This window comes from Penicillium canariense, assembly GCF_028826845.1.
Source record: "Penicillium canariense strain IBT 26290 chromosome Unknown utg000006l_segment0_segment0, whole genome shotgun sequence".
In the NCBI taxonomy this organism is placed as follows: domain Eukaryota; kingdom Fungi; phylum Ascomycota; class Eurotiomycetes; order Eurotiales; family Aspergillaceae; genus Penicillium; species Penicillium canariense.
Window position 1 is genome coordinate 759,044 of NW_026622733.1, and position 20,073 is coordinate 779,116.

At 52.4% G+C, this 20,073-nt stretch overlaps 7 protein-coding genes across 7 annotated transcripts; 2 read left to right on the forward strand and 5 right to left on the reverse strand.

The window, feature by feature from the left end:
- Positions 1-688: 688 nt before the first annotated feature.
- On the reverse strand, positions 689-1,751 carry N7482_008266 (Yip1 family protein; the record flags this gene model as incomplete). Its single annotated transcript, XM_056690390.1, has 4 exons — positions 689-767; positions 825-1,530; positions 1,603-1,654; positions 1,707-1,751. The coding sequence occupies 4 exons, from the start codon at positions 1,749-1,751 to the stop codon at positions 689-691; spliced, it is 882 nt and encodes a 293-aa protein (XP_056540155.1).
- Positions 1,752-2,033: 282 nt separating this feature from the next.
- N7482_008267 (TBC domain-containing protein) lies at positions 2,034-3,398 on the reverse strand (the record flags this gene model as incomplete). The annotated part of the gene is made up of 3 exons (XM_056690391.1): positions 2,034-2,908; positions 2,964-3,095; positions 3,149-3,398. The coding sequence occupies 3 exons, from the start codon at positions 3,396-3,398 to the stop codon at positions 2,034-2,036; spliced, it is 1,257 nt and encodes a 418-aa protein (XP_056540156.1).
- Positions 3,399-4,775: 1,377 nt separating this feature from the next.
- On the forward strand, positions 4,776-8,793 carry thtA (the record flags this gene model as incomplete). Its single annotated transcript, XM_056690392.1, has 5 exons — positions 4,776-5,266; positions 5,322-5,436; positions 5,492-7,037; positions 7,112-7,284; positions 7,345-8,793. 5 exons carry the CDS (start codon positions 4,776-4,778, stop codon positions 8,791-8,793), a joined length of 3,774 nt encoding a protein of 1,257 aa, XP_056540157.1.
- Positions 8,794-9,397: 604 nt separating this feature from the next.
- N7482_008269 (putative mitochondrial translation initiation factor IF-2) lies at positions 9,398-12,660 on the forward strand (the record flags this gene model as incomplete). The annotated part of the gene is made up of 3 exons (XM_056690393.1): positions 9,398-9,826; positions 9,901-12,353; positions 12,417-12,660. 3 exons carry the CDS (start codon positions 9,398-9,400, stop codon positions 12,658-12,660), a joined length of 3,126 nt encoding a protein of 1,041 aa, XP_056540158.1.
- A 549-nt stretch (positions 12,661-13,209) lies between these two features.
- On the reverse strand, positions 13,210-13,949 carry N7482_008270 (uncharacterized protein; the record flags this gene model as incomplete). Its single annotated transcript, XM_056690394.1, is given in 3 exon segments — positions 13,210-13,290; positions 13,304-13,582; positions 13,674-13,949. 3 exon segments carry the CDS (start codon positions 13,947-13,949, stop codon positions 13,210-13,212), a joined length of 636 nt encoding a protein of 211 aa, XP_056540159.1.
- A 1,363-nt stretch (positions 13,950-15,312) lies between these two features.
- erg5 (C-22 sterol desaturase erg5) lies at positions 15,313-17,172 on the reverse strand (the record flags this gene model as incomplete). Its single annotated transcript, XM_056690395.1, has 4 exons — positions 15,313-15,348; positions 15,415-16,663; positions 16,771-16,954; positions 17,022-17,172. 4 exons carry the CDS (start codon positions 17,170-17,172, stop codon positions 15,313-15,315), a joined length of 1,620 nt encoding a protein of 539 aa, XP_056540160.1.
- An 825-nt stretch (positions 17,173-17,997) lies between these two features.
- On the reverse strand, positions 17,998-19,929 carry N7482_008272 (signal recognition particle subunit SRP68; the record flags this gene model as incomplete). Its single annotated transcript, XM_056690396.1, has 3 exons — positions 17,998-18,487; positions 18,547-19,677; positions 19,739-19,929. The coding sequence occupies 3 exons, from the start codon at positions 19,927-19,929 to the stop codon at positions 17,998-18,000; spliced, it is 1,812 nt and encodes a 603-aa protein (XP_056540161.1).
- Between the last annotated feature and the right edge of the window lie 144 nt (positions 19,930-20,073).

A 20,073-nucleotide genomic window follows, 5' to 3' on the forward strand; every position in this document is an offset into this window, starting at 1 on the left:
AATGATGAGACAATCACAGCCACAGTCATACTATCTTTAGTTGGCGCCTCCCGGCTTTCACGTCGCAATCCATGAATTGAAGTAAAAGTTCAAAACATACATATATCTCCCAGCCTTTGACCCTTCTTCGTTACCATCCGGCCCAGCCGAAAGTAGAACGTAGGATCGAACTTTAGTGTCTATATTTAGTTTCGTCTATTTACGACCCAGGTTTGATCTCCGGTGCGATGATCCAGGCAGGTCCGTGCTAAATGGGCCAATGATGTAATTGAAATATATATCTGGGACTTAAGACTGCGAAACGAGCGATAAGAGATATATAGTCTGACCGGTTAGGTAGGTAGAAGCAATGCCGTACCTACTAAATCATCTCCATGTGTAAGAAAGAGTGCCTAGGCGAGTACCCATAGGTACCTAATATATATACACGCATTACGTTGTACCACCCGAGGAATTAGCTACAAGTTGGAGCATCAGCCATACTTAACAATTCAAGTGCAAATACAATTCCGATTGAAACCACGCCAGCCGTTGACGGCTAGCGATGACAAATAGAATACATGCATCACCCGTGTGGAATACAACGCCTGTAAGAAAACGGAACCACGTGCTACCTGAGCAATGTCGACGAGATGTCCAGAACCGTTTAAAACCAATTGTCCTACACGTCACCAATGTCCCTTCATGACTAGAACATCACCCGCCGCTTATCATCATCGTTATCATTGTGATCCACCTTGTTCTTCTTCGACACAGGGCTCCCGTGGCTAGAAAGTATGTCAGAATGCGGTAGATTAACAACGAACAAAACGAGGGCAACTCACGCAAAGAAGAGAATCTTGATAGCAATAGCCAGGCCCGCATGCAGCACGACAACCAGGATCAACAATATCTTGCTGGCCTTAGCATCCGTAGCGTTCAGGACCGGGTACAGGTTCCGCAGGAGGAAGAAGACCGTCCACGCAAAGCCAACACCAACAAGCGCCCAGTTCAGCGCAGTCAGCGGGCTCCAGCTGACAAGCGCAATGCCGATCCAGACCAAGTTCGAGTATCCATACAGTGCCCAGCACTCGATCAGGTCAGCCGTCGAGCTCCCGAACCAGCGCAGTGCACCCCATAGCGCAATAGGCAGCACACCGGTGTATCCATAGATCAGGCCCGCCGCACCAGATAACAGGGTAAAGTCATACTCGAAGTGCTCGTCGTCATTGTTCGACAGCCACTGCGAGATAGTTCCTGTCAGGAACAGGATGACCACGACGGTAGTCGCGATCCAGATGGGTCCGTACAGATCGGCGTTGCCCTCGAGGACATCCAGGAAGTTCGATCGTGGGTAAAGGGCGGCCATACAGCGCCGCAGCACCTCATTTGTGTCGACGTCAAAAAATCGCTCGTAGTAGTGGATCGACCACCAGCTGTGCTTGGTCGGGGTGCCGCCTGGAGACCGGTCACGGCCACGCGAGGATCCGCCTCCCAGGAACGGTGCCGAATCGCCATGAACCTTGGGGCTGCGTTGATCGTTCTCGAAGTCTGCGTGTTGAAAAGTTCAGTGGTTAGAGCTTTCGATGTAATGCGTCGGTTGTGCGCTCGGAGGGGACTCACTGGACGGGTGGAACTCAAGGTCCTCTTGCAGGTCGGTATGCCCGAGGTCGCCCTGTTATGCTGTGAGAATTGAAGATGGTAAAGCCGATTGATGCTGCACCTACCTCGGCATCCACGTCTACAACCACGTCGTAGCCCCGGTTCGCCATGGTGTGGATTGAGTTGGAGAGCTGGCGTGTTATCGGAGAGGTAGAAGTGTACACATCAGCTTGCCGGCGGACGGAACGCCACACTTAGCCACTCTGCGGGCCGTCCGTGCATGGATTAGGTACACACACTGCCTCGCAGCACAAACAACAGTAGCTAGGCTTGGTTTTCGAATATCCTTGTAAAGGATGGGACACATATTTTTCACGTTCGCTTCGTTGAATAATAATGTACAGATCAATAAATCCAAGCTAGTTGTCTATGAGAGGTTCTGAAGACCGAGTTCAGCCCTTGAGCATGGCCTGAAGTTGGCCGACATAGGACCAGAATGAAAAATCAAGACTCTTTCTTCGGATGTAGATGGATGCAGCGCCAACCAGTATAGCTAATGCCACAGATCCGACCGTCCTCCGGTGCTTCCACGCGAACTCGAGAGCTTGCTTCCGACGCTCCTCATCCTGCAGCTGCCGTGTTTGTTGTTGGAACAATTGTATGGCTTCCTCGACGTTGTATGGTTGAGATGAATCTCGCGAGGTTTTGAGTACGCTGCAGTTTGGAATACGTTTCCACGCGCGAAGAGGCAACGACTCGGGGGGATTGTCTTTGAAAAGCTGAGATGCACTCAAGATAAGTCCATCCAGATTAAGTGGACATGGCAGTTTGGACAGAGTAAAGTGCAGCATCTCCGGCTCATCCACCGGGATATCCAATAGTTCTTTCTTTCGGGAGAGGATGATCGCCGCAAACAGGTAGATAGCTACCACTGGCTCCCGAGCAAGAAGAAAGTCGAACAAACGGGCAATATCGCTATACTCTTGAATGTCATGAGCATAGAGAGTGAGGGTCGCGGCAAGGGCAAAAAAGGGTTGAATATTCGCGAGATGCCTCCACAGTGCGGGATCGACGGTTCCGACAATTGCAGGAATCAGCTGTAGATGTTTCAAGGCTGGAGTGAGCGACGGGAGCATATAGTCCCTAATTTTGAAGAGGGATACGTGCGCCATGGCCGACGCAGCCTTCTGGGCCCCTAGTACCAGAAGCAAGACTTGCACGATATCGTGATATCCTTGGAAATAGCATAGCATAGGATAGTTCCTCAGGATCAGCGTGATTAGGTCCGATAATTGCTCTTTCTTTTCTAAGAGCTCCTCCTCAGGGACTAGCTAACCGGTCAGTCATCTTCAATCACTCACCAGTATCTTCGTCAGACTTACCAGCAGGATAATAGACAAAAGACCGGTTGACATCAAGCTGTACTTGGTCCTCGTCGGCATGTCGTGGTAAGTCGTTTAGGGGTTTCAAGTCGTCAGGTCGTGAGTTTGTGTCACATTGTAAGAAAATCGGCCCTGTATCAAGACATTACTCCCACTCACCTCCCACTACTTTTTCGATTTCTTACATGCTATCTGTCTCAATTCGTCGTCCAGCAATCCGCCTTCACTGGTGGCATACAAGACCAACGCTTCCACATCGCGCGCATCGCATGCGCGGCGGATAGCGGCTGCTTTCTCCGCTCTGACATTGGCCCGCTGTTGGGCCCCGACCGATTCTTCTGACGGCTCCCTGGATATGGACGACTGCTTCTCGTCATATGAGACTAGCCTTGTTCCAGAACTGCTATCGCGTGGGTTCGCGTTTGATGGGTCCATTGCTAGCTCAGGTGTCTAGAGCTTTTGTACAACGGTAGGATGGCTTGAGTGGGAAATGAGCTTGCTATGAAAACCGTAATATTTTATCAGGCCATCCGATCAAGGGCAATTTTCATGTATCCGACTTCCCAGGGATACAGTTCAATGACCGCGGCGTCGATAACCGTCGGCACCCCTAGTGAAGATACAAAGGAACGATTTTCAAGCCGAGCCAGGTCACTGTAAGCTTCGAAATGGATACCGGAGGCCAATTATGGGCGGCGTGATCGTTTTTTGTTTGAAAAGGTCTGTTGCAAATGAAGCCAGCAACGCACCTTTGCCCAGAGTCAGAACGGCGGCGGTCCCACCTCGTAGCCTGAGGCACCAAACAACGTGATTCCCTCCCACCTACAAAACACGGGACGGTAGCGCCGGTTCCTACGCCTAAGTGCATCGACGGCTGATCTTGGAGGGCATCGCGGCAAGAAATCGAGAGAGAATCAAGTTCAACGCAGTTGCCACTTGTTTACCACACTGCCTTGGAGTCCGGGGGTCCTACTGCCTTTCCAAAAATCACCCCGCAGGCGGTGCGTGTAGCTCACAACCAGAGCTACTTTAAACAACGTTCAGCCACAAACTAGACTTGGTCGACTTGTGGAGAGTGAAGGAGGATAAAGCCTCTGATATGGCTTCATAAAGGATCTAAAAGATCCACAATTTGCATTTGCTGGCTCATCAGCTGTAGGTCCTAGGATTTGATCACCGCGTTTATACGGGAACTTGCATATATTAACGTTCATCATAGGGATCTGAAGAAAAATAAAGCCCAAGGATTGCCATGAATCAGTCGATGCCAATCGAGACTGTATTCCAGACTAGCAATAAAAGTATTGTGTCTGCATTCATATACAATCCCGTCACTTTGGCATTTACGGGTTGAACAACTGTGTTAAGCGCCATTGCCTTGGACCTATGGTCCACTACAACGATCAGCAAGATTGGCCAATCCTTTCATTTAAGTTCAGAGATTTCAGTGTGCCCTCTCATTTCAACGCACTATTGGACGTCTTCCACTCTTAAGTGGCGTTCTCTTAGGGTGGATATCCTGGCACAACGTGAACTGAATACAGCCCCCGCTGTCCACTTGAATATTTATTAGTAGTCCTCCCGTTTAGGACTGTTATATCCGCGCTTGGCTTCAGGGTATATTTACACAATCCCGGTTGATTCTGGCGACTCTTCTTCAACTGAAACCTCATCGCCCTCGTCTCCTGCCTTTCAAAATCCCACGATTCGCCTTTCAACTCTCTATCACTTCATGAATCCCTCTCAACACGACTCACTTGTGGCTAGAAAAATACTTTCAATAATCATTCAGTGATCATTTTTGAGTCTGAGATGGAGGAGGAACAGTTTCTCACGCGCTCGGCGCGTGAAGTCACTGGCCTCTTCACCCAAACTATCCTCCCTAGCCCTATCGTCCAGTGGATTCTTCCCGCCCGTCTCCGCAGCAAGCACCATAATGATGTTGTATTTGTGGGCCAACGCCGGGTGCAGATCAAACAAGCTTCCCCTGGTGGCTTTCTTGAAGATGTCACTGAGAAGAACGATTTTGATCACCCCATCGTGGGGGCAAAGGTAATCGATGTGAACACCCAACTTCCATGGGAGACGCAATTACATACAACTGGCGTCGATATTCAAGATGATCTCGAAGTCCTCGACCGCCTCCCTTCTCAAATTCTCGTGCTTTCACTGGAGATGAAAGAGCTTCAGTTCCTTTACTGTCCAATTTCTGGGGAAGACAAGTTCGTTACACACCGCCGGCCTTTGCCGGTTGACGTCGACCTCGCCGATAGGTTCGGCAAGCATATCGCCGTGGACCCAAAGTGAGTATGATCCTCTTTTAGGATTCACAGAGGTGCTGAGCTAAACCATGTGTAGATCACGAGCAGTCGCTGTCAGTGCCTCGAACCACTATTTTGGACTGTTTCTTCTCAAGTCTCCCAAGGAAATTCAGCAGCAGATGACTGAAGGGAAGCTCGATCCTATCAAGCGGGTATGTCTTGGTACATTCATACGTTTTACATTCATATTGATTGGGACTTCTGCAGGAACACTTCTACAGCTGTGATGGAACTATCCAATTTATGGAGTTTCTGTATCCAAGGACCGCCGATGACAAGCGAATTATTCTGCTTATCATCACATCTGGAGCCGAAGGCTCATTTGCCAGGATTTTCCAATGGGACGAGGACGACACCACACTACTTCGTCAAAGGTGTACCGAGTTCAAACTCCGAAAGGAGGATAGATTGCCCACAATGATCGTGCCACTGACCAAGGAGTCTGCATTTCTGGTCGTCACCAGCATATCCATGGCAGTGTACCCTTCCGACTCGTCGCATGCTCGACCCACCAGATATCCGCTCATAGCACCCGATGCCATTTTCAAAGAGACTTCTTTGTGGACCCAATGGGCACGACCCGCTCGCAACTGGCTTTATAGCCAGAAATACGACGGCATCTATCTTTGCCGCGAAGATGGCTGGATCTATTATCTAGAGTTCGGTAACGAAGGTGCACTAGAAACCCAAACTAGTTTGGGTCAGCTTCACTGTGACGTCGATTCTGCATTTGATGTCCTGGACATGGGTCACGAGGGAGGTGACTTCATTCTCGCTGCCGGGAGCATGGGAGATGGCGGCCTCTTCATTCAAGAAGCACGAGACAAACCTCAATGTGTTCAGAGGTTCCTCAACTGGGCCCCTGTTACGGATGCTGTTATAGTGCCATCAAAGACCCATGGAAAGCTTCAATGCGACGTGTCGCGAGATCGTCTATTTGTTTGTTCTGCATCTGCCTCCGGTGGCAGCGCACTTCATGAACTTCGGTATGGTTTCGAAGCCCAGGTTGGAATTACAGTCCCTCTCGATGATATGTCAAGCATACGGGATTTGTGGACTATCAGTTACGACGCCAGCGGGGCCGTCTATGTCTTGATCTCCGATCCTATGTCCACCTTGCTTCTCTACATGAACCCAAGTCTTGAAGATGGAATAAGCGCACTTGACGAGGCAGAAACTGGCCTTGATACCGCACAAACCCTGGCAGCGGGCTGCACACCTACGGGCGTCCTCATTCAGGTCACAGAAAAAGCCACACACCTTTTCGTCCCTGACGATATCTCTCTAAATGCATGCGTTCCACATCCGCCTGCTTCTACCGTTGTTGCGGTGGCTGTTGATGGTCCAAGCTCGGCGGTGATTACCGCTATTCGAAGTAACAATGAGCTTAGACTTCTCCTCACACGGGTTGTCGTGGATGATGCCAATGTTCGTCTGGAGACTACCCAATCAGTTGAAATCAACAGAGAGCCCGTGTGTATGTCCCTTCAGACGTTGGGACAAACAACATTTGCTTTTATGGGCGACGGTGATGGCACAATCACAGTCTTCCATGTCGAGCAGGAGACCATTACGTTCTTCTTGGATGCCAAGATCTCAGTTGACCGAGCCGACGACATTTCTAGAGCCATCGATAGTCTTGCCATGATCCGCCAAACCTACCATGGTGTTCTGCGCGCACATCTGTTGTGCGGCCTGCGCAGCGGCATACTTGTGCCATTTCAGATTGACTTCAATGCCCGTACTCTGATCGGTAAGTCCGTCAAATGTTCCGAGCCTGGGCATTCAAAGGAAATACTTTTGAACAAGACTGATGTTCAGGTCTAGGTTTAAATCAAATGCCACCGAAGCATGTTGGAATGACATCGCTTCGACTCCAGAGTAAGGGTGCCTTTGCCATGTTGATCTGCGACAACGAGTTGTGGCGTGTATCAATTAATGCCGACGGCGTCCCGAATGAATGCTTCCTCTCGCGAGTCTGGATCACAGATCAGAGCAATGTAAGTGCAAATCAGCCATTCATCTGATCGATATCGAATAGCCGCTCACTCCAAATCTAGCCTGCTTACTTCCCTATCGGGATTCATGGCTTTGGACTTATCAACTCGCAAGGTCTAGAGACTCAATTTTCGTTGGGTCCATTGTTCTGCTTTGCAGACCGACAGCTTCTGATTTGCTCTTTGGATCGTGAAGCCAAGATCGTTCCTCGCCGGATAGGCGTGACTGGCACCACTAGGAAGCTAGTATATTCGAGTCACCTCGACAGACTTATCATGTCTTACGATATGGCAGAAGTCGAAGATCCTAGTAGGCCAGGTGATATTACTATGCGCTCATGGCTTGCATTCGTACGTCCAGATACACAGGCACCTGTTGACTCACCAGACCAGTCTTTCATTCCTCTCCCTCACACCTCTCGGGGAGAAAAGATCACTTGCATAATGGACTGGGTGTTTGAAAGAGGGGGTCACATGTATCACCTCGTTGCAATCGGAACAGGAATATCGGGGACAATGGATCTCGGACTGCGAGGTCGACTTATCCTCGTGTCCGCGACTCGAGATCCAAATGATCCCTCCGAGGTGCGATTCGTGACAAAACATGTCCAGGATTGCCTTGACGGCCCGGTGCGTGCAATCGCAGCCTATGACAATACACTTCTTATTGGCGCAGGAAAGACCATCCGTCCAGTGGCTCCCAAAGGAGCGACGATCAAATGGGCTTCGAGAGGCTGGAAAGAAATCCCTTCCCCAGCGGTGGCCATCACTGTTTCAAAGCCGTTCGTCTACGTCACTACCGCACGGCACGGATTTATTATCTTAGAAGTCCTGGACGATGGGCACGGACTCCACTTCCTGACGCTTCTTGGTCATGATTCCAGGCCACTTGACGGATTGACTCACTACGTGACGCCTGGTGAATCCTCTCTTGCGTTCTTGAGCGCCCGCGGTGGAAGCATTCGCGTCGGAAAACTTTTGAGTAGCACCGAACTTCACACGGATCAGGTTCTCACCACCCCAGCACCGGAAGACAACTCCCTGTTTGACTCCGTTCTGCAATTTCTTCCTAGCTCCAAGATCGATCATCTCCCAAAGTCGCCCCGGGAGAGAGGCGGTGCGATTTACGGTGTCGCTCTCAACGGAGCGGTCTACCGCTTCTCAATCCTTCGAGAGGATGAAGTCCGTCTTCTCCTAGCCTTGCAGGATATATGCCGAAGAGACGAAACCCTTTACACGTCCCTGAGTGCGCGCGAGAAACGCAAGAGGTTCTCTTGGGCTGATCCTAGGAGGGACAATTGCCAGGTGGACGGGGATATTCTGAAGCGTCTAGCTCAGCGCAGGGTAGACTATCTCGAGGACCGGATCAATGCCCTTGATCAAAAGCGAGACTCATACCCAACATACGACTCTTTTATGCGGAACGCCGCGCTCAAAGTGTTGGGACCCTCAGACAACTACGTCCATCAGGTCGTGGGATGGCTTCGGCAGCTGCTTCACGTCGAGATTTGATGCGTAACTAACTATGTATCCGGGGCATCTCAACTTCAGCCACTTCTCGTGATTTCTTTCTTTGGATGCGGGCAGTCGTTTATTATGATTTTCCCCGTGCGGCGAAAAGAGATGAACCTAGTCGAGGTCCGTTAGAATATGAAAATACGTTCTATTCGCACTTGTATCTGCAAGTGTAATTAAAAAAGACGTAGAAACATGTAATATGTTATTACAGGCTCGTTCATATGACACAATTAGATAACAAACCAAATGAGGCTGTCAGGCGGTTGTTGTGGACAGTGGCAATCTTGGAAGACCGCGGGTGAAGTCAAACAGCATTGTTCCCCACCATTCGATGGATTCTTCCCGAAATTCTTTTCCTCACCCACCCCTCTCCCTTGGCCTACCAAATCAGACCTTCTTTACCGGGGATTCGAATTTGGTGCATAGAACTCGTCTTTTTCTACTCCTTTACCGACTTTTCGCCGTACATTTCCCTCGGCGACCCGCAGCCCGCAAGTGAACGGTTAGCTCCGTTTGTGCGCCCACTGCGTTCCTCCGATCGCCCCTCGACTCGGATTTCGAAGAACCATAAAAGACACAAGAACAAGCACCCGATACAATGGCGCCCAAGAAGAAGGGAAACAAGCGCCAGGAGGAGGACTGGGAGGCCGAGCTCGGCGAGACTGCCTCCAACGTTGAGGCTCCCGCGGAGGGCCAGGACCAGGACGGCGGCGAGAATGACGCTGAAGAAGAGTCCGGTGGCGGTGGCCTGATGGCTGCCCTCCGTAAGAACAAGGCCCGCAAGGCCAAGAAGGGCAAGCCCGTCAACGACTTCGTTGAGGGCGAGGATGCCGGCGCCGATCTAGCCAGCAAGCAGCCAGAGGAGGGTACTGTAGACGAGGATGATGTCTTCGCTGGCAAAGCCCAGAAACCCGTCAAGGATGTGCCTCCTCCCGCGGCGGCTGATGATGGCGAGTTCCGCGTGAAGTCGAAGAAGGAGAAGGAGAAGGAAAAGAAGGAGCGTGAGAAGCAGCGTAAGAAGGAGCAGGTATGTTTGTGGGAGATCTTCATTTTACTATTCTATCCAGGTTCGGCTTTACTGACCCCATACCCGCGACATAGGCTGCTCAAAAGAAGAAGACCACTCCTGCTGAGGCTGCGCCTTCCAAGCCTGCCGCCGAAATCAAGAAGGATGAACCAGAACCCGTTTCGGCTGCCGCAGAGCCTGCTGGTAAGGCCAAGAAGCTCCCTGCTCGTCTCGCAGCTCTTCAGAAGCAACAGGAGCTGCTTCGCCTACAGCGTGAGGAGGAAGAGCGTCTTGCAGCTGAAGAACAGGCTGCACTGGAAGAGCAAGCACGTCTGGAAGCCGAGGAGGAAGCGAAGCGCGAGGAGGCCCGTCAGCGAAAGAAGGAGAGGGAGCGTGAGAAGAAGGAACAGCTTCGCAAGGAGGGCAAACTGTTAACCAAGGCTCAAAGGGAGGCTCAACTAAAGAACGAGATGCGTATGAAGCAGATGTTGGCCGCTGGTGGCAAGGTTGCTGGTCTGGAGCCCGGCGCCGAGAAGAAGCGTCCTGTCTACGAGAATCGCAAGAAGAAGGGTGTCAAGAAGCCAGAGGAGGATCTTGAGGCTGCTGCCGAGCGGGCTCGTGCTCTGCGTGAAGCTGAAGATGAGCGCCGGAAGAAGGAGGCCGAGGAAAAGGCCAAGGCTGAGGCTGCGGCTAAGGTCGAGTCTGCTCCGGCAGAGGATGTAGATGCCGTTGATGACTGGGAGCAAGCCGCCGAGGCTGACGACGACGTCAAGGACAGCTGGGATGCTTCTACCGACGACGAGAAGTCTGCTACCAATGGCGCCGCAGAGGCCAAGGACGAAGAAGGGGATGAGGACGACTCTGAAGAAGACTCTTCTTCTGAGGAGGACTCTGAGGACGAGGAGCAGTCCGCCAACAAGAAGGCCATCGCTCTGCGCAAGGCTGAGGCCGCGGAGAGGAGAAAGAAACAGCACGAGGAGGCCATGGCTGCTCGTTCCAAGGACAACCTCCGCTCGCCCATTTGCTGTATTCTTGGTCACGTCGATACCGGAAAGACCAAGCTTCTGGACAAGATTCGTCAGACCAATGTGCAAGAAGGCGAAGCTGGTGGTATCACCCAGCAGATTGGTGCTACATACTTCCCTGTCGACGCCCTGCAGCAGAAGACTGCTGTCGTGAACAAGGACGGCAAGTTCGAATTCAAGGTCCCAGGTCTGTTGGTCATCGATACCCCTGGTCACGAGTCCTTCTCCAACCTTCGTTCAAGAGGTTCCTCGCTTTGTAACATCGCCATTCTGGTCGTCGATATCATGCACGGTCTCGAGCCCCAGACCTTGGAGTCTATGCGCTTGCTGCGTGACCGACGCACTCCCTTCATTGTGGCCCTGAACAAGATCGATCGTCTGTACGGCTGGAAGAAAATCGACAACAACGGCTTCGAGGATAGTCTGAACATGCAGAACAAGGGTGTCCAGAACGAGTTCCGCTCTCGTCTGGAGGCCACCAAGCTTGCTTTCGCCGAACAGGGTTTCAATTCCGAGCTCTTCTACGAAAACAAGTCCATGGCTCGCAATGTCTCCCTGGTGCCAACCTCCGCCCACACTGGCGAGGGTATTCCCGACATGCTGAAGCTTCTGACCACCCTGAGTCAGGAGCGTATGACCAACTCGCTCATGTATCTGTCTGAGGTTGAATGTACTGTTCTGGAGGTGAAGGTTATCGAAGGTCTTGGTACCACTATTGACGTCATCTTGTCCAACGGTATCCTTCGCGAAGGTGATCGCATTGTCCTGTGCGGCCTCAATGGACCTATAACAACGAATATTCGTGCACTATTGACGCCCGCCCCACTTAAGGAATTGCGTCTGAAGTCGCAGTACGTTCACAACAAGGAGGTCAAGGCCGCCCTTGGTGTCAAGATCGCCGCCAACGACCTGGAGCACGCTATCGCTGGTTCCCGTCTGCTTGTTGTCGGCCCAGATGACGACGAGGAGGACGTGGAGGACGAGGTTATGTCCGATCTGGAGAACCTGCTCAGCCGTGTCGCCACCGACAACCGCGGTGTCACCGTCCAGGCTTCCACCTTGGGTTCCTTGGAAGCCCTCCTGGAGTTCTTGAAGGCCTCTAAGATTCCTGTGGCAAACATCTCTATTGGTCCTGTCTACAAGCGTGATGTCATGATGGCCGGAACGATGCTTGAGAAGGCTAAGGAGTATGCTGTTATGCTTTGCTTCGACGTCAAGGTCGACAAGGAAGCCGCTGCCTACGCTGCCGAAGTTGGCGTTAAGATCTTCACTGCAGACATTATCTACCACCTGTTCGATGATTTCACCAAGCACATGGCTGAACTGACCGAGCAGCGTAAGGAGGAGAGCAAATTGCTCGCTATCTTCCCTTGCGTTATCAGCCCTGTTGCTGTGTTCAACAAGAAGGACCCCATCGTCATTGGTATCGATGTCATTGAGGGAAGCCTGCGGATGCACACTCCGCTCGCGGCCGTCCGTACCAACGCCGCCGGAGTCAAGGAGATTGTTGACATTGGCAGAGTGTAAGACCACACCACTCACTTCTAGCTTATCCAGTCGTGTACTCTTGCTAACAAATATTGCAGGACATCCATCGAACGTGACCACAAGGCCATCGCAGTCTGCAAGAAGGGCCAGCCCTCCGTCGCTATCAAGGTCGAGGGACCCAACCAGCCCATGTACGGCCGCCAGCTGGAAGAGAAGGACCAACTGTATTCGCACATCTCGCGTGCCAGTATCGACACCCTGAAGGAGTTCTACCGGTCTGAAGTCACCATGGAGGAGTGGGCTCTGGTCAAGAAGCTGAAGCCTGTCTTCGACATTCCTTGAACGGGAGGCGCTCCGCCGACAATACAGAACCTACTTTTCTCCCCGGGATGACCCAGCCCTGGCCCATCGTACAACAATGCCTCGTAGGGAATAGTCCCCTGACCTGCTTGATGCGGCATTTTTGCACAACCTCGTGGGAACGACTGAGAATGTCGGGACATGACTATTGCCATCGAAAAAGCGGGAAAAGTTATATTGTGTTTTTGATTGCGATATGATATGGACATACCAATGAATGACCACGACTTGAATGGACCAGGCTCAAAAAGTTGATGTCAAGTCTTCTGTACATGACATGGGAAGAAAAGCGGGCCCCTGACTGGTTTTGATACCAGAAATATTTTTTTTGTTATAGTTGCTCTTTTTAATGGACACACTGTTAGACTTGGACCACATTTCCATAGACCTCTTACCCTTCTCCACAGTAACATTTCATCTACACTAAGGACAGTCATCGTACAGCCTATGTAGCTCATTTTATAGCCCACATAACCCCATTCACTATGTACAAATTACCAATACTAGTCCATGCACCTTCTCTCCTATTATTCACGCATCTCCATCCCACCGCTCAGTTTTCCCCCCATGCCTCTCCCAATCCAACCAGCTGCCATCATAAACGCCCAAACGCTCAGGATCATACCCCGCCTGAACTGCCAACTGCGCCGCGGCGCGCCCGCACACCCGCCTTGCAGTAAAACACAATTTGCTGCTCCGTATCCGCACTCGGCTTCGGGAACCCGAATCTTGTCTCAAACTCGTCAGGTGTTAGGTAGAGTGCGTCGGGCTGCGAGGCGAGCGGGATGTTGATTGCGTTGGGGATTATGCCGGTGCCAGTGAGCTCGGCGGGTTCGCGGACGTCGATTAGGATTACGGGGGTGTGTGATGGGGAGGGAGTTGAGGCGGGGAGGGATGCGTTTATCTGGACATGGTTATCTGTTAGATGGCCGTTTCTCTCAGTAGTTTTGTAGGGGCCGGGTGAGAAGAGGGAAGGGTGTGGATATCTGACGTACGTCTTCAAAGCCCCATTGTCGCAGCACGGGGCCAGACTCGCCGCTGTTCCACCGAACTTCCTTGCGGAGTCTGAGCGTACTCTGGGTATTTTTCGACCATGTTGGCGCGAGAGAGCTGCGTCTCTGGGTAACCGAGCTGAGTCCTCGGCTGGCGACGGAGAGAGCTTCGCGCTGGAGCGAGGTGGCTGAGAGAGTCTGGCGGGCAGAGGCTCTGGTGGCAGTGGAGGTGATGGCAGCGGCTGAGCGCCGAGCAACGAATTGTAAGGATGCAACCATGGTATCTGAGGCGTTGACTGAGTAGAATAGGACCTGGGAGGTTCTCGGAGGTGAAGCCGATGGGTTGCGGGTATACCGTGATGTCAGTGCCGGATGTGACCGCCTGCTGGGTTGGGGTCTGCCAATAAAAAGGTCGAGTAACTGCAGGCTGTACTGGGTACAATATACTGCATCGAATGGTTTTTCTGGATGTTTTTGAGGGTATGAAGGTGAAGTAAATAATCGAAACCTGTTTCTATTGCAAGGTGGATGCTTTTGCATCCTAGCGCTAAGTGATGGTAAACGAGCCACTGTATATCCACCAGAGTGCTCATTGACAGTTGGCTCCCATTTCCTGGGTTTTACAAGGCGAAAGGATCCTTTTCCTAAGCATGCCACTCGCAATCCGTAGCAAACCTTCCTAAGATAGTTGGAGAAGGATTATATGGCGGAGGTCGCGGCAACGGGCGAATAGTTAGCCCGAGGTATTAGTAAAGGCGGCGCTAGGTAACTTAGTTAGTAGTTAACTATTCGTTGTATAACTAAGAAGTTTTGTACGCGAGGTATTAGATAATGAGTTAAAGAGATTCAGAAATACTGCTTCATTTTCTAAAAAGCGAATAATCGACATAGTCTTCGTTCAACTAGATATCATATCTATTCCTAATATTAATTCCTGACTACTACGCCGTCAACTAGATAAGCTACTCAGGGAACTAACAATTTCTGAGGTTGGTAAAGAGCTGCCAACGAATTCGACAAATATGGTGTAGGGGTTGCATGGCGACTAAATTACGTAGAGACTGATGCGCAAATCAATCAAGGAAGTATGTTGGGAGTAGACTGAGATGCGTAGGTTTTCCTAACGACTATATATATTGTTGAGCCTACCACGCCTGGACATTCATAATACTCAAATCTCATGAATACAACTATGTACAATCCAGAGGCCCAAACCCAATGGAACCAATTCAAAAGAAAAAGAGAAACAAAAACAACCGAATTAATATTATTCTTAACAAGGCCCTACGGTTGCTCCCGACCAGGAAAGAAACAATAAACAGAACACCCCGAAAAATGCTCAACTGCAGCGATCCCACATAGGCCGCTTCCATACACAAGGGGTATTAGGGGTTATTTCGAGAGTGTCGCTCCTAGCTGACGACTGAGTGCCCGGGGCAATCGTGGCGACTTTTTGAGTCTGCCAATGGGATAAATAAACCATGCCTGTCAAATCAAAGTGAGAGAAGAAATGAGGAAAGAAAGGCCCCTCCATCTCCAGGACAGAAAGACCGTGCTGAAAGCGTCGCCGAGCCCTTTCTATCCGGAGGTTGGGGCCGGGGTTTCCAGCTTGGTGCTTTTGGGGTTGGCTGTGGACCAGAAATTATGCGCGAGGGCGGAAGGTGAGCAGGCAGTCATCCTGAAAATGGAGTGTTAGCTATTGACTTATGGGACGAAAACAATTGCCATGGTCTAAAGAACGTACCTGGGGGAAGATGGTGGCGAACACCTTGATGTCCTCGGAAAGGGGAGTGGGGGTATGCTCCCAGTCCATCTCCATACTGGCCTTGCCGATCATAGCCATCAGCGACAGCTGGGCATAGGTCTGACCCAGGCAGTAGTGGGGACCCGTGCCAAAGACCAGCCAGTTCTTGGTTTGTTGCTCGGCGGTACCAGTGATCCAACGCTCGGGCTCGAAGGAATCGGCGTTGGGGTAGGCCTCCTCATCGTGAGTGGCGGGCCAGACCGAGGGAATGATCATGGAACCCTTGGAGACGGTGATCTTGTCGGTGATGGGGAAATCCTTCTTGACCAGGTAGGGGACCATAATGACGGGAGGGCGGTAGCGGAGGGTCTCCTTGACGACGGCGCGGGTGTAGGTCAACTTCTCGAGCAGGTCCATCGAGATCGGGACGGTGCGGTCACCGCCGCGGACAGCCAAGTTCTCCTCGCGGACCTTGTCGAGAATCTCCGGGCGGTCGGCCATCAGCTGGAACAGCCAGGTAGAGGCGGCGCTAGTGGCATCCTGGGAGGCGAATAGGAAGGTGAAGACAGTCTGCGCAATCTCGAAATCGGAGAAATCACGCAGAACCTGAGGAGGCTTCTCGGAGGGATCGACCTGGATACCCTTGGCGATCTTCTCACGGTACTTGGCGGAGTCCTGCTGGGCCTTAACCCAGGCGTCCATGATACACGAAACCTCACCACCGGCAGCCATGCGAGCCTTGCTCTTAGCGGTACACTTGGAGAACTCCTCGAGCACCATATCGGCGGCCTTCTTGCCGTACCAGGTCTTGGTGAAGGGCAGAATGATAGGGAAATTGACCAGCTCGAGGGCAGCGGTGATCAGGTAATAGTCGTCGGCGACCTTCTGAACGGCCTCGTCGGACATGTAGTAGCCGACGAAAGTGCGGCAAGAGAGGGCAGTCATGAGCTCACGGAAGTCCGGCATCCAAGGAGTGGGGGTGTGCTTGGTGGCGGCGGACTTGTCCACGAAGCGCTTGAAGTACTCGTCAAAGACCTCCTCGGCACGGGGCAAGTAGCTGGACAGGGCCTGGCGGGTGAACAGGCCATTGAGGCCCTTGCGGTACTCGACGTGTTCCTTGCCGTCCAGGAAGACCCAGTTGGACTTGCCGAGCAGCTTGTGCGCGGCATCCACGACACAGGGCTTGACGTAGCCGGGAGAATTGAAGATCTTGCGGGACATGTCACGGGTCGAGGCAATCACGACGAACCTTTGTCGCATATATTAGCCAACTGAGTTCTGAAGTGTCGACCGTACACTGAAACCCAACGTATACGGGGAAGACCAACTACCAAATCGAGGTGTAGGGTGGCTCACTTATGGAAGACGGAAACACAGCTTAGCTCGCCGCTGTCCCATTTCGCCTTGTACTCGGTGAACTTGGGATTGACGGATTGCAGGAAGGGGCCCATAAAGGGGATTTTGTACGCGGGACCAATGATCTTGCCCTTCAGGTAGTGGTACTTGACTGTTGTTAGTGAAAAGGGGGTGATCGTTAGCACTTGATCCAAGACGCGTTGAAATTCCAAGAGCAGCTTTTCGGAGACTCTGGAGAAAACCAGACTTACATTGATCGTAAATGACGGCACCAATGAACAGCGTCAGGATCAGCTTCCAAACGGTGAAGCCATCCAGAACAGAGGCGACGAGGCCCGCCGGCGCGAAAAGTTGCGGCGAGATGGTCGCATCCGCCGACGGCGAGGCAAAGCTCCCAGTCATGTTGACTATGGTGAAATTCCAGCCGGGTGACGCTAGAAATGGGAGGACCTTTCTTTCTTTTTGTTCTTTCAAAAAGATCCAGCGACCAGGAATGGGCGCGGACTATCAATGCTGGAGAGGTGGAGAGAAGAAGAAAGGAAATTGGTCAGGGGCGGGAACGCCAATTTGCACCGGCGTCGGGCCCGGATCCCTCAGGTCCCGCAGGGGAAGCCAGCCATGGTAGGACTGGCGGGGCCTTGGCCATTAGCCATAAGCCATAGAGATGCATAGGTTATTGTTTCTGCTGCTGGGCTCCGCATAGTTAATTTGTGTTATGTTTTATGCTCGGGCACCATCTCGAACGGGCTATAGGGTGAGATAGGGGTATATGTTGTTATAAGTGATCACTATAGCAACCCTTTCTCCTCATCCCGGATTGACGATTAGAAAGCTAGATAGTCCGCGATAGTCGGCGATGCGATGACGCCTCCACTGGTCCTGTACGACGCTATCTATGGCTCTCCCGATAGTCCACCCAAAACCCTGCAGGTCCAACTCTTTTGCCATTCGCTGCTAGGCATGAGAAATAGCGTGACTCGGCTCGCCAAATCCCGCTCGTCATGATTGGCGGATGCAAATTCGAACGAGGGCTCCGGGCGGCACGTGCGCCGATAAGCCGGCCTTCTGACTAAGGAGCGGCCCCCATTGGGCCAGCCGCATATACTGTGCCGAGTACAACATCACGAACGGTTACGGACGTAGTACGAAGGCAAGGAGGGTACATAAAATCGACGTGGATATGCATGGCGCCTACCTAATCAACGACAGTATTACTGGGTACTTTTCTCACCGACCACCAAACCCAAACCATCCCCGGCTCTTCTTCTCCTCCGGCGCCGGGGAAGGGGCCTGCTCCTGCGCTTGCGCTTGCGGCTGCCCTGCCTGTGGGTAGTCAATGTAGTTCCAAGCCACGTCAAGGAAAAGCGGCTTGACAGGAACAGGTTGCATCTGGGGCGGGTACGGCACCAGATTGCTGAGGTCGGTTTTGGCACCGAACTGGTGCAGCCGCTCCACCAGTGGGCGCTGCTGGCTCGAGCCTGACTCGGCATCCAGGCGCTCCAACGTCACAAGTCCGCGGTACTGAGCGACAAGACCGCGCAAAGTCGATGCCAAGTTGCTTGCTTGGGCCTGCGAGACCTCCAGCTGGGGAGGGCCCTCGGAGCTGGCGGCAGTCTGCGGGGTGGCCGAGCTGGCGAGGTCAAATGCCTGAGCGAAGAGGGCGAGTGCCTCAGTGGGCTTGCCCAGAACGCCGTGGGATCGTCCCAAAGCGAGGCATCTGAGCACAGAAAGCGTCAGTTATGCATAGCGGGGGAAAAAGGAAGTCTCAAAACCTACCTCAGGGCCCGGAAGTAGCGCCGCTTCGCCTCGAGATCCTGCACAAATGCGGTATCGGCAGCAACACCAGGCAGCTCCAGAATGAACTCCAGACTCTGCAAGGTCGAATCATACAGCACTACGCGCTCGCGGAGCTTGTTCAGCTTCTTTCCATTGCCCGCGCTGCGCTTGACAGCCTTGCCACTCTGGTCAGTCGGCTCATCTTCGAACGTCAGGCCGTCCTGTTCTCCACACAGCACACGGTTGCGTCCAACTCGCCATCCAACAAGGCTGTAGTTGACAGCCGTCCGAGTGATCTGGAGCGCCTGCATTCTCTTATCTCCAGGGTCCACACCCTCGTTGGTCAGGTCATCAATAGCACTTTTCGTGGCATCGACTGCGTCCTGACTGGCAATAATGACATTGTCGTAGGCAGCAGCTTGATCCTTTGCTGTAGCAGATTTTCCAGCATCTGCCAACCAAGCGCTGAGACCAGTTTCCGCGGCGGAGGCAGCGGCCAATGCCTGAGAAATAGAAGCATCGTCCAGCGGGACAGTTCGAGATCTCCAAGTCACGGACTCGGGTAGCTGTTGCACTTCACCCTCTGCAGTCCTCCGCGTTCCAGCGGCTTCTTCAGCGAGGCAAGACGGGTCGATCTTCTCGACTTCCGCACGAATCTTGGAATCAGTGGGGAAGAATTCAATGGCTAACGACGAAGTCGGCTTGGAGCGAGGAAGCTTCATCTGATAAGCAGCGTAGCGCAGGCTGGGGTCGACGGTTCCAGTAAGGAGGTCCCGGAAAGAATCCTTCTTCTCCCTCTGCCCCAATGCCGTGTAGATCACCCGAGCGATGGCATAATCATGTAGACATTGGTCCCATTTCCGCTTCTCCAGCCACAGCGCACCAGAAATTGTAGCCAGATAAGCGCGAGCTTCGAGGATGTCGATATCGCTGGCCCCGGTGACCGATTGCTCGTGAAGCAATGTCACGAGAAGTTGAGCATAACCGGTGGCTTTCTGCAGTCGCGAAATGATATGACGTCTGGCAGCACCAGAGACACCCTTGGCGGACGGATCTGCGGAGTGTGTCGATTTCTCATGCATGGCTTGCGCCCATGCTCGTTCGGATCCGAGAAGCAGAAGATGCACATTTCTGGGAGCACGTAGAAACAAGTCAACAGTGTACATGCAATAAGCAAGTAAATAACACCTACGACACACTAGCTCCAACATTCTCAGCAGTCACGGCTGGTTTGGCAGTGTACTTGCGGCCTTTAGGCGTGGCCTGTCCCAGCTTCTTGCGGAGTTTGTGCAGCTTGCGAGTGGCATGCGCCCGGTAGGCATTGTAGTCGCCCACAAGGAGCACCTCCTCTCGCTCCTTGAAGATGTAATCGGTGATCTCCATGGCTGGGGTTGGATTCGCGAAATTGAGGGGGTCAAGTCCGCAGATTCACTTGGTGGGTATGCGAAGGCGGTGCCCCGTTTCGGCCAAACGAATGGCCCGACGTCCCCGGCAATTTCCAACCTCCGAATCTTTTGCGTGGTTGGC